The 18,735-nt window shown below is 36.6% G+C and overlaps 1 protein-coding gene across 1 annotated transcript in view; it reads right to left on the bottom strand.

Annotated features, from left to right (window-relative positions):
• Positions 1–18,735, bottom strand: part of EPHA5 (EPH receptor A5) — a gene marked incomplete at its 5' end in the record, with an annotated part of 293,683 nt that overhangs the window by 136,455 nt on the left and 138,493 nt on the right. The window contains one exon of the mRNA XM_006902399.1: positions 8,286–8,445. Coding sequence (XP_006902461.1) covers positions 8,286–8,445 — 160 coding nt within the window. The remainder of the gene's footprint in view (positions 1–8,285; positions 8,446–18,735) is intronic.

Genomic DNA, 18,735 nt, shown 5'->3' with positions numbered 1-18,735 from the left:
CTGGGATAATTGGGATGGGAGTGTCAGAGACAGTGCGATTGGCACAGGATAGAGCGGAGTTTAGGGCTGTTTTACACAGGGTCGCTATGAGTCGCAAGCGACTCGATGGCACATAACACCAACAATATAAACATTTCCTTACTCCTATTTCTTAATTGTCAGATATGTTTGGGGTTTTGGTTGGTTTGGTTTGGTTTGGTTTATTAGTTTCATATGCATTGCTTCTGCTCATCCAACTATCAACTATCTAATTAATTCCTTTCTTTATGACAAAATCATTTAAATTCAGGCTGAAGTACTTGTAAGCATTTCCTCTGCTTCTCAGGTATTTTTTTAATATCCAAAAATAGTACTTTGGTTAGTATACTTGTAAAAAATTTAATAGAAACTCTCATATTCTTTGTCTAACTCTCAAAAGCTCTTCTAACCTAACTCTAATCATTTTACCATTAATGATTAACTGCTGAAATAAAAAACTAGTCTAGAAACTCTTACAGGTAGGTTTGAAGGAAAAGAGAATGCTTACTCAAGATGGGAATAACTATAAAGTAGAGTCAGGTTAGCTAAATAATTACATTTTATAAAAATTATGTATGATTTGGTATTATGAGATTGTTTCTTTTTAATAACTGAGAAGACAAAATTTAACAATGTTCTAGAATATGTATTTGTGTATATTAAATTCCAACTTCAAATACAACGATTTTGCATGAAAACCATTTCTAATAGTATATTAAAACTAAAAAATATTACAATTAAAGATTTTAAAAAGAATTTCTATAACAATTATTAAATACTTGGATAATTTATAAAAAATGAAACTAAAGCCATTGTTTTTCAGTTGACTGTGATTGAAAAAAAAGTGACCATTGGAAGAAACTGTGTAAAGTGTCTATGTGTTCTGTCTACATTATTTCATATAGTTTCACATGAATCTATAATTATATCAATTAAAAACCCTGCTACTTAGAAACTAACCCACATTAGAGGTGTATCCCAGTAGTTTTGATGATACATATTTATGTCAAATTGGGTATCACTGGATGAAACAAAATTATTTGCAGGATAGCAGAAAAAAAGTGTGTCTACCAGAAAAGAACAATTCTTGGGCAACTATGAGACTAAGGAAAGGAAGCCTTCCTGCTAATATAAAAGTGTCAAGGGTAGTTCATAATGGCAACACTAGTTTTGTTAAGGGACTTGGTATATTGGTAAAAAGGTGAGCTTCCAACCCCAAGGTGCATGGCTAGAATCCACCAGTTCCTCAAGGGGAGAACAATGAGTAATCTCCTCTGCTCCTCTGGAATTGAATACTGTAAGACCTCCATCTGTGGGTTTCTGATGGGTAATTTCTGACTGATGGCACACAACAATAGGAGTTATATAACACAAAAAGTAAACAAGCAAGTAAACCTCTAAGAATGTTTTCATCAGTTTCATTTAATTGATTCATTCATGATAGATTTCTTGTGTGTGTGCATGTTGATGCATATGTGTGTGAGATTATTTTGTTATTGCTTTTAGGAATAAAGTTTAATTTTACACATATTATGTATACAATATAATAATGAAAAGAAAATACTAAGGCCAGCGGTCATGTATAGAAAATTAACTAAATCTTGGGAGAAAATAAACGATTGGAAGTTTCTGATGCAAAAGCTCTCATTTACTAATAGTCTCCACAATATAATGTAAGAATTCCTATCTCCAATGTGGGAGAAATTAACATTCGCTTCCCATGCTATTTACAACCTCTGAAAATTTGCTGGATGGTCTGCTAGCTAGCTCTAAGTGGGTTCCCACTCACCTTTATAAAATAACAACAACAATATTGACAATAACACAACCCTGCTTGCTGAAACTGAGCAAGACCTGAATTGTATGATGCAGAAGGTCAAGGAATGCAGCCTTTAATATGGACTGAGGCTCAATATCAAGAAAACAAAGATTCTCACCACTGTGCCAATTGGCAGCACCATGATGGATGGTGAAGAGATCAAGACTGTTAACAGCTTTAGTTTGCTTAGCTCCACAGTCAACAGTCTTGACACCAGCAGCCAGGAAATCAAAAGATATATTGTGATGGGAAAGTCTTCTGTTAGAGACCTCTTCAAAGTACTGAAGTGCAATGATGTTACTCTGAAGACTATGGTGTGCCTGATATAGTCCATCGTCTTTGCAATCACTTGCTATACGTCAGAGAGCTGTACAATGATGAGGGATGATAGAAGAATTGATGCCTTTGAGCTGTGCTGTTGGAGAAGAGTATTGAATATCCCATGCACTGCTAAGAAAATGAACAGATTCATCTTAAAAAGGGTTAAACCAGGCTGCTCCTTGAAGGCAAGGATTCTGAAGCTTCGTCTGACATACTTTGGACATGTTGCAAGGACGGACCAATCCTTGGAGATGGAAGTCATGCTTGGGAGAATGAAGGGACAGCGTTGGAGAGGAGATGAGATGGATTGATTGAGTGTCTGGTGTAGTAGGATAAGGTGTGTTGGAGACTGTGATATTGGACAAGATCAAGCAGGGTTTAGGAATATTTTACATAGGGTTGCTATGAGTTCCTGGCGACTCAATGGCACATAAAACAACAAAATGCATTTGGTTTTAGAGTTTATTTAGTGCTATATTTTATATAATTTATCTAGGATATTGTAAATAAAAAGAAATTTTTTCTCTAGACATCTCCTTTATCTTACGAATAATTTAATATAGGTCACTACATAATGCTGAAAGGGTCAATAGAACAAGAGGACATAACAATAATAAATATCTATGCACCAAATAAAAGACCAGCAAAATACATAAAACAAACATTAACAAAACTGAAAGAGGAAATCGACAACGCTACTATAGTGCTGGGAGACCTCAATAAATAATATTTATGAGCCAATAGCAGTTTTAACATGATTCTTTTGTAAATCATTACACAAAATTGATGATCACATAGGAAATTGTTTTTAAGTATATACATAGCAGTGACGTTAAACTATTTTTTTCTCTAAAAGAATCCTCACAGACGTTTGGTCAGTTCTAATATGGAGACCGTCGAAATGATTTCTGAATCTATAAATCTTAAAGAGAGGAGACTGCTTATCTTTCTTTTTAGGCACCACTCATTAATCCAAGCTATATGTGGCCTTCTGGTTATCAGTGGATCATGGTTTAAAAGATACCTCTAGAGCTCCTCATTTCCCCCTTACATATCAGGATTATCAGATAAGCTTGCATTGGTAAAATAACTCTTTAAAACCATTGTTCCAACTGGTAAACCACCAAGTGAAAATAATATATAAATTTAATAAATAGCAATGCAAAAGCATTTAAAATTCTTACCTTTTAGCATTTGAGGACTTTAGTGGAAAAATTGTATGTATATTTAATAGTTCCCCAATAAAATAACACAATAGATTTTACAGAAAAATACATAAGTAATTGTCAAATGAATGACAAGAAATATGAATACTAAAAGATCTCTCAAAGATATTTTATTTATCAATGAATATTTTTCAATCCCTAACAGAAATTAAATAAAGGAATTTTTAAATACCCAGAAATATAGTTAACAGGTTGATAAAAACTGAGATGTGTTTAAAATCCTTATAAAATTGTCAAAAAATTATTAAAATTATTATTGTTGCTTGTTGCTAAGTGTCATTTGAGTTGTGCATGACTCATAACGGCCTTATGAACAAAAGACCTGAACCTTGTTCTATAACTATTGCCATTTCTCTACATTCATAGAGTTTCCAGAGGCATGTTGTTTAGGAAGTGGATGCCGCTCCTGCTTCCAAGTCTGTTTCTTCATCTGGGAGCTCCACCAAAACTGTCCACCGTGAGTAACCACTATGTAATTTGACACACTAGTGGCACAGCGTTAAGTGTCACAGCAAACCCAAGTAACCTCAGTACAGTGAACTGACAGTCCAGTGCTGTACCATTTAGAAGAATGTTCATTCCAAACATAATTAACACACATGGTTGTGAATAAAATAAAACCAACCAAACAGTCCGCAGCCAAGCCTCAGCCACAAGAAGAAGAACCCACCTACCAGATTCTAATTGATTTGCACATGAGCTCCGAAATGGCCTTTGGAGCTTTAAAAGTATTACTACATATTTTTCTGTGGTGTTGCTTTAAATTTTTGTTTTATATTTTTTGGGCACACGGCCAGGAGGGACCAGTCTTGGGAGGACATCATGCTTGGAAGGGTAGAGAGACAGCACCGGCGAGGAAGGGCTTAGAAGAGCTGAACCGACATGATAATTGGGGCAAAAGGATGAGGTGTGTTGCAGATAGTGAGAGTGGATCAGGATAGGGCAGGGTTCAAGCTGTTGTACACAGGGTCACAATGAGTCTCAGATGACTGAAAGGCACATAACAACAACACACCAATCAATTATTTAATCTCTAACTTGTAACTCTGAATCATGTTTATGACAAAGTCTTGCTGTGAAGCTGTGCACCTTAATATGCTTTGATTCTGGTTGAGCATCATGGTTGTTATTGTTAGGTGCCGTTGAGTTGAGTTGAGTACAACTCATAGCAACCTTATGAACAAAAGATCTGAACCCTGCTCTAGCCTACAGCATCCTCACATTTCCTAATACACAAGAGACCATTGCATCAGTCACATTGTCAGTCCACCTGGTTGAGGGTCTTTTTAGACTTCGCTGACCCTCTATCGTTCCCAGCATCATGCCCTTCTCCAAGGAACATGCCCAAAGAATGTGAGGTAAAGCCTCATCATTATTGTCTCCGAAGAAGGTTTTAACTGCACTCTTTCCAAGACATAACTGTTCTCTTGGCCATCCGTGGGATGTTCAATGCTCTTCTCCAACACCACATCTCAATTCTTTTCCTGTCATCCTTTTTCATTGTACAGTTCTCTGACTCATAGTTAGTAATCAGAAAAATTATGACTGAATCAGATAGACCTTAGTCCTCAAACTGACATAATTACTCCTTAATAATTTGGAGAGACCCGTAACTGAAGATTTTCCTAGTGCAATTTGTCTCCTGATTTCCTGACTGTTAGTACCAAGGAAGTTAATTGTGGGTCCAAGCAAGATGAAGCTGTAGATAGTTTCAATCTCTTCTCCATCCATCATGACACTGCCTATTTAACATCATTAGTAATGTATGTTTTTCATGTGGTCTATCAACACTGGGAATTTTACAACATATTTAAGCATTTTCATAGTTATACAAATAAAAAACTCAATTTTTAAAAATTCAAGATCTGTTACAGTATGCTTGCATAGTTTTCAAATGTTTTACCTCAGTTTTCCCCAATATTACTTCCCTTATACATTTTCTTAAAGACTAACATGCAGCTAATTGAAGGCATGGACTTCTCAATTATTAGCTGTTGTTGTTTGTTGTTATGAGCCGTCGAGTCGTCTGTGACTCAAACTGACCCTATGTACAACAGCCCTAAACCCTGCTCTATCCTGTGCCAGTCGCATTGCCTCTGACACATCCATCCCGATTACCCCAGTCACTAAATTAATCCACCTCATAGAGGGTCTTCCCTCCTGTGCTGTCCCTCTAGTCTACCCAGGATGATGTCCCTCTCCAAAAACCTGTCTCTCCTTGCAACATATCCAAAGTATGTCAGATGAAGCCCCAGAATCCTTGCCTCCAAGGAATAGCCTTGTTTAACCCTCTCTAGGATGAATCTGTTTGTTTTCTTGGCAGTCCATGACATTCAATACTCTTCTCCAGCACCACAGCTCAAAGGTGTCAATTCTCCTTCTGTCTTCCCTAGTCATGGTCCAGCTCTCTGATGCATAACAAGTGATTGCAAAAACCATGGCCTGTATCAGGCACACCTTCATTTCCAAAGAGACACCGTTGCTCTTGAGCACTTTAGAGAGGTCCCTAACAGCAGACTTTCCCATCACAATACGTTTTTTGATTTCCTGGCTGCTGGTGCCAAGAGTATTGACTGTGGAGCCGAGCAAACTGAAGCTGTGAACAATCTCAATCTCTTCACCATCCATCCTGATGCTACCGATTGGTCCAGTGGTGAGAATCTTTGTATTCTTGACATTGAGCCTCAATCCGTACTGAAGGCTGCAGTCCTTGACCCTCTGCAGTAAGTGTGTGAGGTCCTCTTCAGTGTCAGTGAGCAAGGTTGTGTCATCTGCATAACGCAGACTGTTGTTCGATCTTCCACCGATCCTAACACCACACATCTCCTCATAGAGCCCAGCCTCTCAGATCATCTGCTCTGCATACAGGTTGAAAAGGTATGGAGATAGGACACATCCCTGGTGCACCCCCTTCTCAATTTTGAACCATACAGTGTTGCCCTGCTCTGTTCTGATGACTGCCTCTTGGTCCATTTAATCGTGCATTAGCACGATTAAATGTTCTGGGATTCCCATTCTTCTCAGAGTCAGCCACATATTGTTATGATCCACACAGTCAAATGCCTTTGCATAATCAATGAAGCACAGATAGACATTCTTCTGGTATTCTCTGCTTTCAGCTAAAATCCATCTAACATCAGCTACAATATCCCTAGTACCACGACCCCTTCTAAACCCAGCCTGGACTTCTGGCAGTTCTCTGCTGATGTACAGTTCCAGTCGTTTTTGGATAATCTTCAGTAGAATCTTGCTTGCATGTGAAATCAATGCTATTGTTCTATAGTTTCCACACTCAGTTGGGTCACCCTTCTTTGGAATGGAACAAATATAGATCTCTTCCAGTCATTTGGCTAAGTGGTTGTTCTTCAGATTTCTTGGCACAGCTTGGTGAGCACATCCAGGGCAGCATCTGTTAGCTGAAATATGTCAATTGGTATACCATCTATTCTGGGGGCCTTAGTTTTTGCTATTTCCTTCAAAGCAGCTTGAACTTCTGCCTTCATCACTATAGGCTCTTACTCACATGTTATTTCATTAAATTCTTCCATATCCGCCTAGCCATCTCAAAATAGGACAATAACTATGATCAAGATGCTCCTTGTAGGCAAGGGTGGGGAACCTTTTTCTCACATATTTTGGGCATGCTGCAAGGAAGAAGCAGACCTTGGGAAAGGACACCATGATTGTAAAGGTGGTGGAAGTGTTCACATAAGAGAGAGACCCTGAGCAAGATGGATTGGCATGGTAACTATAACAAGGTGGTATGTTCCTCAGGTCTAGTCTTAATTGTTTTGGTCAAACATTCTTCTAAGCAGCATAGTATAGGTCTGTCCATTTGCTATACAGAGGTAACTCATGCTTGCTGTGATGCTAAACACTGTGACACTGATGTGTCAAATTCAATAATGGTTACCCATGGTGGACAGTGTTTGATGGAGCTCCCCGAATAAAACAAGCTTGGAAGCAAGAGTGGCAACCACTTTTGAAATAGCTTGCCTCTGGAAACTCTATGAACTTAGAGAAACAATGAAAGGTATAAAGCATTTTGGTCTTTTGGTCATAGGGTCGCTGTGAGTCATCTATGCCTAGATGGCACTTAAGAACAATAACAACAACAAAAGAAAAGAAGAAGAACAATAACAATTCTTATACAACTTGATTTTAAAAAACGTGTGTGTGTGTGAGTGTAACAGTACTACTGTGTGTCTTTTTTATCTTTTTAACTAAACATTAATTTTTCCAATTTAACAAAATGCCATCTTTTTTATCTACTACGAAATTAAATAACTGTAGTCTTCTAGACCTGCTTTAAATGTATGTATCTTGTGATAAATGTTACATATATTAATTTATATTTAGAGAAGAAAACATTTTATGGACTTTTAATATAACAAGAGAGGTGTAAGGAAATATATTGCAGAAATATTGTCAGTCTATTTACTGAAAAGACAACACTGACCTTTTTAAAAATCAAATTGGTTCCTATGAACACCATGTTTTTGCCAAATCTTTTACTAAAAGACCATTGCTACGGTATTTTCACAGAAGCCAAAGCCTAGTGGAATAATCAAATGAAACAAAGTGAGAGTAAGTGGCAGTAATTCAATAAAATATGGCAGCAGTGAAAAGAAAGTCTTTAAAATAAGGTTTAAATATTTCTTAATGATCTCCTGATGTTTCCTCACCTAGTAAACTAAATGTGCTGAGGATGCAGGGCCAGATGTGTTAACCTGCCAACCTACCGTAATAGCATGACAGATGCTTCCTACCCGAAGGGGTCATGCAGGGGAGAGGAGAATGAGAGTGAGACTGACAGGGTGCCCTGGGAGGGTATTGATCCACTGACTCTTTTCTGGTAACCATTACAGAGACATGAGTTGACAGTAATTAAAAAGACTTACACACTGGGGTGGTTTCAAACTCAAATCTTCGACTGAAGACACCATAGCCTGCTGCTGTGCGTGCTCGAATTTGGAAGACATATACGGAAGCTGGTTTCAGGCCCTCTGCAGTAATAGTGGTCTCTTTTGATTTGATAATTGTATAGCTGGTCTCCTGGTCCTAGAAATGTAGAGTAAATATTAAAAAAAAATGAGTTCACAAACAAATAATAAATAACAGTGGAAGATAGAATGATAGAACAGAAATCAAAATGGAAATTAAAAAAAAACTCTATTAGTGCAAAAGTAATTTTTAAAATAAAAATAAACCTACACACAACCCATGTATTAGTAATATTGAATCCTAAAATGTCTTATTTAAATGTTTTCCATCTGTCCTCTGGAAATTTAAGAAAATTTATTTGCAAAACTTTTAAAATACAATTTTTACAGGATGATAATAACTTTACAGAATATATTTCAGTATTTTTACTTTGTAGGTTCTTCCCTCATAGATAATTTTTAGTGTCTAGTAAATTGAGGGAGCTCTGGTAAGAAAACTAGTGGTAAGAAACTGCACTGCAACGTTGAAGCCATGCAGTTCTCATCCACTAATCGTTCTATAGGAGAAGGATGGATAGTCTCCTCTCATGTGATTGACAGCCTCTGAAAACCCACGTGAGGGTCAGCTATGCGTCAGTTCTGACTCAGCAGTACTCAACAACAACATCAACAATAACAACTGTGAATTCTGGCTCATAGGGATCCTTTATCAAGTTTCTGAGGCAGGAAATTTTAAGAGTTAGATATTGCCATTTTCCTCTTCCAGAGCATCTGATGAATTAGAATGGTTAACCTTTCAGTTAGCATCAAATCTGTAATCTACTGTGTTATCAGGTCTACTTAGTCAAGGAACACTAACAAAGATAGAAATAAAAATATATTTTCTTTAATAATAGCTTTCTATCTTTCACTTCTGTGTATTTCAGATAGGTAAATTGTGAAAATAGTCTATATCTTGAAAGATAGTTTTGGAAACTGAAACAAATAGAAGTCATTCCAATTTTACTGTCTTCTTTTAACCTAGCTTTTGTAACCTCTCTTTATTTCTTTGAATTTACCAAACAATATAAAGTTTTAGGCGTGTAATATTTAAAATACATACAAGTTCAAGTTTGAAATTGTTATTTCTTGATATTTTTTTATTAATTCTTGGCATGGCATTTGTATGAATTCTTGAAACAGCATTTTTTTATTTGAGACTTACTAGTGGAAAATGGATTCTTTTTTGTCAGAAAGAAGAATGAAATATAAAGCAAGAGTATTATCCACATTTATCAAGCTATAGACTCTATTAGAATATGGCTATTATTGAATTTTCACATGATATATTAAATGCATAAAAGTGGGAAACAAATGCAAACCCTATATATTCTATTTAGGAGTTTACAAGGCTGACAGATGATATGCTGTGCCTTAGGAGTGGGCACTTAAACCATGTACTAACAGGTAAAAGTTTCATTTTTTACATTTGCCTTGTCTATTTCAGGAATTATAACAATAGGATTGAGCATTCCAGAAATAATTACACATTCAGTCACAAAAAGACAAATATTGCCTAATGCTGCTGTTATAAAATAGGACTGTCATTGGGGGATGGTAGGAGAATAGGAAAAGAGTGGATAGATGTGCATTAGAACAGATAAGGGGAGAACTTTCTGAAAGGAATGTATACTTAGATATTATATCTATGACAACACCTGGAATAAGAGGAGCATTGTAAAGTGGACTGGGGGAGGTGGCCTAAAAGGAGAGAGAGGAAAATACGCAACAATGAATGAATGAAAACCCAACCTTTCTCTAAACCTCTGTTAAAATCACAATAAAATATTAAAAAGCAGAAATCAAATGAGTATGGTGCAAGATAGAGCAACATTCAGATCTGTTATTCATGATGTGGTTGTTAGGTATCATCAAGTTGAGTATAACTCATAAAGATCATATGAGCAACAAATTTGAATCCTGTCTCACGCTGTGTCATCGTCATCTTCATTATTTCTGGCATACTCAAGTCCTTTTTAGTAGCCACTGTGTCAATCAATTCATCTGGTTGAGGCTCTTGCTCTTTCGCTGATGCTCCACCTTTGCAAGCATGCTAGCTTTCCCCAAGACTCTACTAACATTATGTCCAAAGAATGTGAGAAAAAGTTTTGTTATATTTGGCTTCAATAAGTATTCTGACCTTATTTTTTCCAAGATATATTTGTTTGTCTTTTGAGAGGCCCTGGGATACTCAGTACTCCTCTCTACCAAAACAATTCAAAGGCATCACTTATTCTGTCATCCTTACTCATTGTCTAGCTCTCAGATGCATGTTGTTGCTGATATGTACCATCTGTGAACTGTAACTTATAGCAACCCAATGAACAATAGTTGAGTCCTGCTCTAACTTGAGCCATTCTCATTGTATCTGATGCACTTGATTCCATTGTCACAGTTACTGTCTCAATTTATCTCATCCAGAGTCTTCCTCTCCTGCTCTGACCTCCAACCTTCCAAGGAGGATATCTTTCTCAAGGACTAGTTTCCCCTGGCAACATGCTCAATGTTAGTGAGATACAACTTCACAATCCTTCCCTCAAAGCAGCAACATGGTTAGATCCTCTCCAGTAAAGACCTGTTCTCTTGGCAATCCATGGTATGTTCAATGCTCTGCTCCAGCACCACACACAACATAAAAACATTGATTCTTCTTCTGTCATACATAGTCATTGTTCTGCCCTCAGATGCGTAACAAGTAATTGAATCATGCACACTATAGGATTCAAACAAATATCATTGCTCCTCAGTAATTTGGAAAGGTCCTTTACTGCAGACTTTCTTAATACAATACATTCTTCATCTCTTGATTGTTTTTACCAAGTATGTTAATTGTGGATCCAAGTAAAATGAAGTCGTTAATAGCTTCAACTTTTCTCCATCTATCATGATGGTGCCTATTGATCCAGTTGTGAGAAGTTTATTTTTTTCTTGATGTTGAAATGCAATCCATATTGAAGACTGTATATCTTTTTCAGGGAACACTTCAAATTCTTCTCACTTTCAGCAAGCATGATTGTGTCATCTGCAAACACAGGTTGTTGATATATGGAGAGGATACAATCATGACATACACTTTTTCTGATTTTTAAATCGTGTAATGTTTATTCCCTTGCAACTTTTGGAAAAGAGCCTCTTGATCTAGGTATAGGTTTTGCATGAATCCAAGTAAATGTTCTGAGAACCCCATACTTCTCAATGTTAGTCATAATTTTTTATGATCCACACAGTCAAATATATTTGTTGTTTTTAGGTATCATCGAGTCAAGTATGATTCATAGATACCCTATGAACAACAAATCTGAACCACGTCCTGTCCTGTTCCATCCTTACACGTTCTGACACTCTGACACACTAGAGCCTGGTGTGGTAGTTTGTGTCAATCCACCTGGTAGGGGATATTCCTCTCCCACTCAAATCCTTCCAAGTAGCATGTCCCTTTCCAAGGAATAGCCCCTCCTAACAACATGTTCGAAGTATAGGAGGTGAAGCCACATCATCTTTGCCTCCAAAGAGCACTCTGGCTGCACTTTCTCTAAGACATACTTGTTTGTTCTTTTGGCAGTCCATGAGATTGATAATCAGTATCCTTCATCAACACCACAGCTCAAGGGCATCAATTCTTCTTCTATCATCCGTATTCATTTCCAGGCTCTGAGATGCATAGCAAGTGATCAGGTACACTATGGCCTGAATTAAATGCATCATAATCCTCAAACGGATATCATTACTTCTCAATAATTTGGAGAGATCTCTAACTAGAGACTCTTAGTGCAATATGTCTATTTCTTAACTGCTGGGACTTAGTGTGTTAATTGTGGATCCAAGTAAGATGAGCATGTTGACTTCAATTTTTTCTCCATCTATCATAATGTTGCCTATTTGTCCAGTGTCTAAAAAAATCTTTTTCCCCCCTTGATATTAAGATGGATCCATACTGAAGGCTATATTCCTTGATCTCATCAACAGGTGATTTAAGTCCTACTCACTTTTAGCAGAGCAAAGTTGTGTCATCTGCATAACACAGATTATTGATGAATCTCCGTCCAATTCTGGTGCCACATTCCTATTCATAGAGTCCAGAATATCGAATAATTTGGTCAGCATATTTATTGAATAGGTACGGTGAAAGACTATCACCCTAACACACTCCCTTCCTAATTTCAAATCATTTGGTGGTCCCTTACTTTATTCGAAAAACAGCTTTTTGATCTAGGCATAGATCTTGCATGAGCACAATTAAGTGTTTTGGGATTCCCATTGTTCTCAATGATAGCCATAATTTGTTATAATCACACAGTCAAATGCCTTTGAAGGGTCAATAGACATTTTTCTAATATTCTTTACTTTCAGTCACGGTCCATATATCATCAGCAATGATATCCCTGGTGTCATGGCCTCTTTTAAGTCCTGCTTGAACTTCTGGAAGTCTCCTATTTATGTACTGTTCAAGCCATTTTTTAATGATCTTCAGAAGTGTTTTGCTTGTGTGACGTTGATTCCTGGGGCCTTATTTTTTGCCAGTGTCTTCAATGCAGTTTCCAGTTCCTCTTTCATTACCATTGTCTCCTAAATCATATGATAGTTCCTGAAATATTTTGGTGTCTTTCAGTTCTTTTTGATACAATGATTCTATGTATTCCGTCCATCTTCTTTTGATACTCTATGAGTCATTCACTATGTTGCCCACTGTTGTTGTTATGTGCAGTCGAGTCATTTGTGACTCATAGCGACCCTATGTACAACAGCTCTAAACCCTGCTCTATCCTGTGCCAATCTCACTGCCTCTGACACACCCATCCTGATTACCCCAGTCACTGAATCAATCCATCTCATAGAGGCTCTTGCCCTCTTGCGTCATCCCTCCACCCTCCCAAGCATGATGTCCCTCTCCAAGGACCTGTCCCTCCTTGCAACATGTCCAAAGTATGTCAGACAAAGCCCCAGAATCCTTGCCTCCAAGGAGTTGCTTGGTTTAATTCTATCCAGGATGAATCTGTTTGTTTTCTTGGCAGTCCATGGTACATTCAACACTCTTCTCCAGCACCAGAGCTCAAAGGCATCAATTCTCCTTCTGTCCTTCTGAGTCATTGTCCAACTGTCTGATGCATAACGAGCGATTGCAAAGACCATGGCCTGTATCAGGCACACCTTAGTCTCCAGAGAGACACTGTTGCTCTTGAGTACTTTAGAGAGGTCCCTATCAGCAGTCTTTCCCATATGTTTCCCACAGTATCTTTCAATATTGTGATGAAGACTTAAATTTGTTTTTTAGTTCTCTCAGCTTGATAAATGCAGAACATTGAGAAATGAAGAGCTTTAAAAATGGAATGTATGAACATTGACATACTAGGCATTAGTGATTTGAGATGAGATGGACTAGCTTTGGCCACTTTGAATTAGTTGATCATATGTTATACTCTACTGGGGATGAAAACCAGAAGTATGGTTTTGCATTCATTGTCAAAAAGTCAATTCTAAGTTCTCTCCTGTAATATCATGTTGTGAGCGACAGGATATTATTAATATACATACAAAAAGGCCCATTAATATATTATTCAAATATATGTTCCTTATTTCTAGAGCTAAAGAGGAAGAAATTAAAAAATTTTACCAAATCTTACAGTCTGAAATTGCCCAAACATGCAATCAAGATGTGTTAATGATAATTGGTTACTGGAATGCAGTAGTTGGAAATAATAATGGAGGAAGAGTAGTTGGAAAAATACAGGCTTGATGATAGAAATGAAGCTGGAAATAAATGATTCAGTTTTTCATTTCTAACGATTTATGCATTGACAATAACTTTTATAAAAGACATAAACAGTGACTTTACATATAGGTTTCACTTGATGGGCTGGATAGGAGTCAGATTGACAACATTTCTGGAAGAAATCATAGGGGAAGCAAAAAATCAACAGTCAAAACTAGGCTAGCAGTAGGCTGTAGATGAGACCATCAATTTCTCATGGTCAAGTTCAAATTGAGGCCAAAGAAAATGAAAATAAGTAAATGAGTATAAAGATTTGATCTTGAACTTATTTCATCTAAATTTCAATGTTATCTGAAGAGTAGGTTTCAAGCACTGAACGAACACCAATAATCAAAGACTAAATGAGCTATCTAATCCTTAATATTGTTGTTGTTGTTGTTGTTGTTATGTGCCATCAAGTCACTTGCGACTCATAGCAACCCTATGTTATTACCCATGAATAAAGTAAAAGATTATTATAAGGAAGTAGGAGAAAGAAAAAAAACTGAAATGAAAGCCAAAAGAGACTCTAAAAATTACACGTCTTTTTGTACTGTTGAGTCAGAAACTATGCAAAGTTGACCCTCCAGTGGATTTTCAGAGACAGTTAATCACATGGAAAGAGACCTCTCATTCTTCACCTGCAGAGCAGCTGGTGGCCTCAAGCTGTGTGCCTTTGAGATTGCAGCACAGCTTCTTGACACTAGGCCACCAGAGCTAAAAAAAAAATATTAGGGTGTCAAATAACTTTGCCTAGAAACTGATGAGTCAAATGTGAGAATGGTTACCCATGGTGGACAGTGTTTAGTGAAGCTTCCCCATTAAAACAATCTTGGAAGCAGAAGTGGCATTTCTTCCACAATAGCTTTCCTCTGGAAACCCTATGAACCTAGAGAAAGGCTGAAAGTTATACTGCAGGTGTCCAGGACTTTCATTCATAGGGTGGCTATGAGTTGCCTGCGACTCAACAGCACTTAGCAACAACAACAGTCAATAATGTACAAATAAACATTTTTCTGTTATTCTCTACTTTCAGCCAGGTCCACCTGACAACAGCAATATTATCCCTGGTTCCGTGGCGCCTTCTAAACCCAGATTGAGCTTCTAGCAGTTCCCTGTCAATGTACTGGTCTAGCTACTTTTGGATCTTCAGAAATATTTTATTCAAATTTGATATTAATGCTACTGATAGATAATTTTCACTTTCTTTTGGATCATCTTTCTTGGGAATGGTAACAAATATGAATCTATTCCTATTAGTTGGACGGGTCTTTGTAATTTCCTGTAATAGGCAGGTGAGCATATCCAGGACTCCACCTATCATTTGAAATATGTCAATTGCTATCCCATTGATTTGGGGGCCTTATTTTTTGCCAATGCCTTCAGTAAAACTTGAAACTCTCCCTTCATCACCACTGGCTCTTTAGCATTTAGTAATTCCTGAAATGTATCAGAGTCAGCCAAATCTTTTTTGGTACAGTGACTATGTGTATTCCTTCTATCTTCTTTTAATGCTTCCTGGATCATTTAATGGTAATGAAGGGCAAGGTCAAATGGTGATTAATTGTACAAAACATAATGCATGGGATTGATTGTATGAAACATAATATGAATGAAGAATAGTGTGAAACACAATGCATATGAACTTTGTAAGCAAACTAATATAAAATTTTTTAAAAAGAAAAAAATAGTATCCCCATTGCATCTCACATCTTTCAGCTTAAGAAATGCTGAATTAGTTCTTTGTTTTTTATTCTCCAGTGTTAGATCTCTTCAAATTTCATTAATACTTTGCTTTGACTTCTTGAACTGTCCTTTGAGATTTCCTGTAAAGACTTTGTTTTGCTTTCTTGATGCAGTAGTACAACTTTCAGAATCTCTTGTGACAACCAATTTTTACTTTTTCTTTCACCTGTCTTTGAAATGATATTGTTGCTCTTCATGGTTGATATACTTTTTTGAATTTTTTTTATTATTAATTTCAATGAAAATTTACAGAGAGCCTTTGGATTTCCATTCATTCATTGTTGCACTTTTCTCCCCTCCCAACCTTCTCCCCTAGTGCATTATCCTCTTGGAAAAGTAAAAGAAAAATTCTTTCATTGTTTTACAATCCCTTCCCCCAGGTCCACTCCACTATGCAGCCTTCACTCTGGACTCCTGTCATGACAAAAATACCTAATCACATATCCCTTTTAAACAGTTTTCAATGCAGTATACATTATTGAACCCATCTTTCTCACTCTCTCCCCAACCCTGATGTCAGTCCTGTTTTACAAAAGTGGCACCATACAGTATTTGTCCTTTTGTGGCTGAGATACTTCATTCAGTATAATGTCCTCTGGGGTCACCCACTTTGAATAATATTGCATGAGTTCCTTGTTTTTCAATGCAGTGTAGTATTCCATTGTGTGAATATACCACAGCGTCTCTATTCATTCATTTGTTGATGGGCACACAGGTTGTTTCCAACTCCTTGCTATTGTGAACAAAGCCACAATAAACATGGGTGTGCATATATTGCTTGGGCGACAGTTATGGTTTCTTTGGGGTATATTCCCAGTAGCGGAATTGTTGGGTCAAGTGGTATCTCTATTTGCAACTTTTTGAGAAAGTGCCCTACGACTTTCCACAGATGTTGCACCATTTTACATTTTCACTAACAGTGAGTAAGGGTTCTAGCTTCTCCACAACCTAGCCAGCATTTGTTGTTTGCGGTTCTGTTAAATTTTGCTGTTTTTACTGGTGTGAGATCATATCTCATCGTTGTTTTATGGATTATATTCTTGATTTCACCCCACAATTCATCTGGTCATTGATCATAGATGTTCAATGCCTCATATCTATTATTAAGATGACTTTTAAATGATAGACTAGACTCAAGGTCATATTTTGGTTTCTGTGACTTGTTCTAATTTTCTTCAACATCAAATATAAAGACCTATACTTGACTCAAAGGTAAATAACAAGTATTTTTAAATATAAAGTTCTGGTCATTGAAATAATTTCCCATTCATATTGGCTCAGTGTGTTTTTCCTCATGCTGCTTTCATCTCAAGGGGCATCCTTAACTAAGCTATGTTTTTCCTCCTGTAGCCTGACAGAGAACAATGGGACAGCCAACACCCTAAGCCACTGTTTGTGTGTGGCTGAAGACTGTGATTTTATAACATCCTGGGCATTTCACATCCAAGAAATAGGAATTTGATTGCTTCATCAGGCGCTTCTTCTTGTATTTCCTATTCTCTTCTCCTGGAGAGGGATGAAGGAGATCCTTTGGGAAAGGAGTGTTGGCATGTGGAAGGTCATCACCAGGAAAAATTACATAATAACTTTTGAAATAAATTTTAGGTATAAGAACACTTAGTGCGTATAAAAATATTTAGTAAACCATGAAATTTTCAGTTTTTTCATGATTATTTAAATTTGTGTTTTAATATAAAATCTTTATAATTTCTACTTTAAAAATAGACTTCTTATTTCTTTATAAAATATCACAAATCCAAACTGAGTATACTGTCACAGGTCTTTTTTCCCCCTTTTTGAACTAATATAGAGTATAATATATAAAATATCAAAATCAATTTCCTGAAATCCAGTGAGTACTCAGGAACAATGGTAACTAGATTTTATGGCAAAATGGTAATTCCTCCACTGAAATTATAAAGCACTTATTTTCCAGAATTTTGCATGATAATAGTTCCATACTACTGAAAAGGAAATGAATATACTCCCCATAATAAATAATAAGTATAAAATAGAACCATGTAAGGGAAATGTTAACAAATAGAATGTAGTGTTTTAAAATAATATGTTAATAATAGTATGTTTGTATAATAATATGTTAAAATAATACTAACATATGTTGTTAGATACCCTTTCTTGGGAATGAGAATAAAAATGGACCTCTTCCATTCTTTTGTCCAAACAGCTGTCTTCTAAATTTCCTGGCATAGATTTGTGAGCACATCTATGGCTGCATTTATTAATTGAAACAAGTCAATTGGTATCATATCAATTCCTGGGGCCTTATTTTTTGCCAGTGCTTTCAATTTACCTCCCACTTCCTCCTTCATTAATTACTACTGGCTCCTGCTCATATGTTACTTCATGAAATTTTTTAGTGTCAATCAGTTCTTTTTGATACAATGATTCTGTGTATTCCCCAATCTTCTTTTTATGCTTTCTGAGGCATTCAATATATTTACCATAGCATCTTTCAATATCACAACTCACGGTTTAAACTTTTTTTTTCATTCTCACAGCTTAAGAAATTCAGAGTGAGTTCTTCCCTTTATATTCTTCAATTCCAGCTCACTGCACATTCCATTATAAAACTTTTCTTTGTTCTCTTGAGCTTCCCTTTGAAATCTTCAGTTAAACTCTTTTATTTTGACATGTTTTCCATTTTCCCCCTTTTCTTCTTGACACTCTAGTGATATCATTAATGCCACATGTAAATAAAAAATGCTGAAGATCATTCAAAAATGGCTAGAATGGTACATAGATAGAAAACTGCCAGAAATTTAAGAAGGATTTAGAATAGGCCATGGCAGTAAATATATATCATTGCTGATGTCAGCTGGATCCTAGCTTTAGGTAAAGCATACCAGAAAAGTG

This window comes from Elephantulus edwardii, unplaced genomic scaffold, assembly GCF_000299155.1.
Source record: "Elephantulus edwardii isolate Elephantulus edwardi_28Jun2011 unplaced genomic scaffold, EleEdw1.0 scaffold00406, whole genome shotgun sequence".
NCBI classification, from domain to species: Eukaryota; Metazoa; Chordata; class Mammalia; order Macroscelidea; family Macroscelididae; genus Elephantulus; species Elephantulus edwardii.
The sequence above is the reverse complement of the archived record's forward strand: the minus strand, read 5'-3'. Positions and strand labels throughout refer to the sequence as shown.